Source organism: Octodon degus, unplaced genomic scaffold (assembly GCF_000260255.1).
Source record: "Octodon degus isolate 3935 unplaced genomic scaffold, OctDeg1.0 scaffold00286, whole genome shotgun sequence".
NCBI lineage: Eukaryota > Metazoa > Chordata > Mammalia > Rodentia > Octodontidae > Octodon > Octodon degus.
Window position 1 is genome coordinate 1,409,066 of NW_004524862.1, and position 3,602 is coordinate 1,412,667.

Sequence of the window (3,602 nt, forward strand, 5' to 3'; positions counted from 1 at the left end):
TCCCTCCCTCCCTCCCTCCCTCCCTCTCTGGAACCAGGAACACGTGCACTTGCCAGGGAAGCACTTACTCTACTGAGCCATCTCCCTGGCCCCTGATTCTCTCATTTTTATCTCCAGAAATGTTTGTATGACCCACTGCCTAGTCAGTATCCTCATGTGGCTGTCTGATGATTGTCTCAAATGTAATGTGTCTAGAAATGAAGTCATAATCTCCTGGCCTGACCTGCTCCTCCTGTCGTTCTCTTTACTTAAACACAAGGCCATCTGGGTCTTATAGTTGGGCAGGCTGAATGCCTGGAATCTCTTACCATCTCATATTCATTCATTCTCATTCTCTATCTCTCTGTCTTCCTCTATTTCCATCTATCTCTATCTGTCTCTGTTTCTCTCTCTTTTATATTCAATCTGTGGTAAATCCTGCCTTTAAAATATATTCAGGATCTGACTTTAGCCATCACTGCCACCTATTAAGACCACCATCATCTCTCAGACTGTCACTACTGCCACCTCCTAACTGGTCTCCTTGCCTCTGACCTTGCCCTTCTGCAATCATTTCTGGATTTTGTTATTATTTTTTGTTTTTGAGACAGGGGCTCCCTATGTAGTTCAGGCTGGCCTTGAACTCCTGGTGAGATGGAGTCTCCTACCTCAGCCTCCTGCCTCAGCCTCTTGAGTGCAGGGATTATAGATGTGGGTCACCACCCCCTGCAGTCTTTTCTAACTGCAGCAACCAGAATACTTTTCTTAAACCACAAGTCAATTTCCACTGCTGTTCTTCTGTTTAAGGTTCTTCCATTGATTTCTGTATCACCCAGACTAAAACCCAGATTTCTCCTTGATTAGGATCCAACCTCAGCTATTATCCTCTTTGCTCATTTTGCTCGCGCTGCGGCCTCCCCCACGACACTTCCCACCTGTCAGGTGCAGTCTTGCCTCGAGGTCACTGTGCTTGCTGGTCTGTAGTTCGGTAGACTTTAGCCTGGGAGATCCACGTGGTCTGTGCCACTGCTGCCTCCAGCTCTTTGCCCAAACAATCTGCTTAGTGAGGCTTTCCCCAACCGTCCTACTTCAAATTCCATTCCCTGCCCTGACCTTCAAGTGGTTCTTACTCCCTTTCCCTGCTTGGAGCTTCACTGTAGCACTTACTGTCACTTGACACACAGTGCATCTTATTTTGTATTCCATGTTGTCTTTCATTTCTTACTGCCAGACTGTAAGCTCCATGGAGAACGACTTTTGTTCATCTGCTGTACTCCCAGTACCTGGCAGATAGGGGCACATGACAAAAATGAGTAAATGAAGGTTTATATTTCTTGCTTCCTTTCCTATAATGCTTCTGTGATTATGATTAGGCTATTTTGTAGACCATATGTATTTCTACCTCTAGAATGAAATTCAAGGAAAAGCAAGACTTGGTTGTTTTTTGTTTTTTGTTTTTTGTTTTTTGTGGTACCGGGGATTGAACTCAGGACCTTGCACTTGCCAGGCAAGCACTTATTCTACTGAGCTATCTCTCCGGCCCCAAGACTTAGTTTTGTTCACCACTCTATAGCTCTTAGTAAGTGCTCAATACATATTTTTATTGCATGTATTACAGTTTCTGAAATACTAATCTTTTTTTTTCTGAAATGCTAATCTTCACCCTTGCTCATGTCAAACTTGAATCTCTTGAATTTCTTTCTGTGTGCTCACATGACATAATCCTACAGTCTTTTTCTTTTTTTTAATCCTCCAGTTTTATGTCTTGACATTTTTCTCCTTTCCACATCCTCTGAGATGCAGCTTTCCAGCTGGGTGTGGCAGTGCCTGCTTATAATCCCAGCAGTCTGGGAAGGCTAAGGAAGGAGGATTATAAATTTGAACCCAGCTTTGGCAGTTTAGCAATTTTTCAAGATCTTAGCTCAAGATTATAAACATTTCTAGTAAAAAAAAAAAAAGACTTAAAAAATTTCTTAAAAAGGGGTTGGGGTGGTATCTCAGTAAATTCAATCCCTAGTACCGAAAGGGGAAAAAAAAAAAAAAGGACGTACAACCTTCCGTGGATATGCCATGCTGTTTCCTGGCCAAGCCGTTGTACTCACTATTTCTCTGCTTGGGAAGATGCACCTGAATAACTCCTACTTGTTCTTTAGGGCTCAGCTGAGGCCGAGTCTTCTGAGAGGCTTTCCAGACCCCTGCAGACAGGTTTGTGCCAGAGGGGGTAGATGCGTAGCCTATCCACAGCTTAGTCCTACCTGGGCTTCTGCTGACCTCTGATTGTTGTGTGTGGGGCAGACAGGTTGAAGATTAGCTCAGAGAGAATGTTGATGTTGTAGAATGTAGAGTAATGAGAATGCCAGTGGGTAACGTGGAGTCAGGGGAGCTCAAAGTCAGTGTGGACTTTGGGCTGTCAAAACATCGTCCTTTTGGCCTTGAGGTCTCGGGGCCTTCCAGGCTGGGCCTTCTGACTTGCATTTCTCCCCCTTGCTCTCTCTCAGGGGGGGATGTTACCATCACTGACCTGCCTCTGGCCCTAGAGCAGATCCAGGGCAACGTCCAGGCTAATGTACCAGCTGGAGGCCGGGCGCAGGTCCGCGCTTTGTCCTGGGGGATTGACCAGCATGTCTTCCCTGGCGACTATGACCTGGTGCTGGGGGCAGATATCGTGTACCTGGAGCCCACCTTCCCACTGCTGCTGGGGACCCTCCAACACCTGTGTGGGCCCCATGGCACCATCTATCTGGCCTCCAAGATGAGAGAGGAGCATGGGACAGAGAGCTTCTTTCAGCACCTCCTGCCCCAGCACTTCCAACTGGAGCTGGCCCAGCGGGATGAGGATGAGAATGTCAACATCTATAGAGCCAGGCACAGGGAATCAAGACCTGCTTGATGTCACCTCTCCTGTTCTCAACTCCTTGTCCCAGTGAAGGACCTGCATACCTCAAAAGCCATATCTGCAGAACCATAAGCACGAGGACCAAGAAGGATCAATTTCTCTTCCTTCTTTCTCTTTTCCTTTCTTTTGTATTCCCTCAGATAGTCTTGGGCAAATACAGGGCAATGCCCGCTTGCTGAGCACCCAGGAGTTCTGGCAGCACTGGCATTAGAGCACAAAGGAGGCTCCTAGCTCCTGTTCTTAGAAGAGGAGGGGAGGGGACGCAGGGATTTTAGGAATAGGGAGGTAAATAAGATGTTTGAGCAGTGGCTGCAGACTGTTCCTGATAACACTGACAACTGTGTTGTCTATTTATACAGGATAGATTTTTTTTTTTTTTTTTAGAACCAGGGATTGAACTCAGGTCCTTGCACTTGCCAGGGAAGCGCTTATTCCACTGAGCCATTTCCCCAGTGCCAGGATAGATTTTTAACAAAATGAAAACCCCTAAAAATAGCAAATTCTCTGAATTTTTTATTTCCATGTTGGGGATTGAACGTAGGGCCTTGCCTTGTGAAACACGTGCTCTATCACTGAGCTACATCCCCAGAACTTTTCAAAGTTTTAATTTTGAGGTAGTTCTCTTGCTAAATTACCCAGATTGGTCTTGATTTTGTGATGTACAATCCTAGCTCAGGCTTTTCAATACTGTGATTATTGGCATCTATTACTATCTTCAGCTTTTTTT

At 45.6% G+C, this 3,602-nt stretch overlaps 1 protein-coding gene across 1 annotated transcript in view; it reads left to right on the forward strand.

Annotated features, from left to right (window-relative positions):
• The window catches only part of Eef1akmt3 (EEF1A lysine methyltransferase 3), a 15,133-nt gene extending 11,883 nt beyond the window's left edge, over positions 1-3,250 (forward strand). Inside the window, exon 4 of the mRNA XM_004647037.2 lies at positions 2,478-3,250. Within this exon, the coding sequence (XP_004647094.2) occupies positions 2,478-2,869 (392 nt within the window). The 3' untranslated portion in view covers positions 2,870-3,250. The remainder of the gene's footprint in view (positions 1-2,477) is intronic.
• Positions 3,251-3,602: the final 352 nt, after the last annotated feature.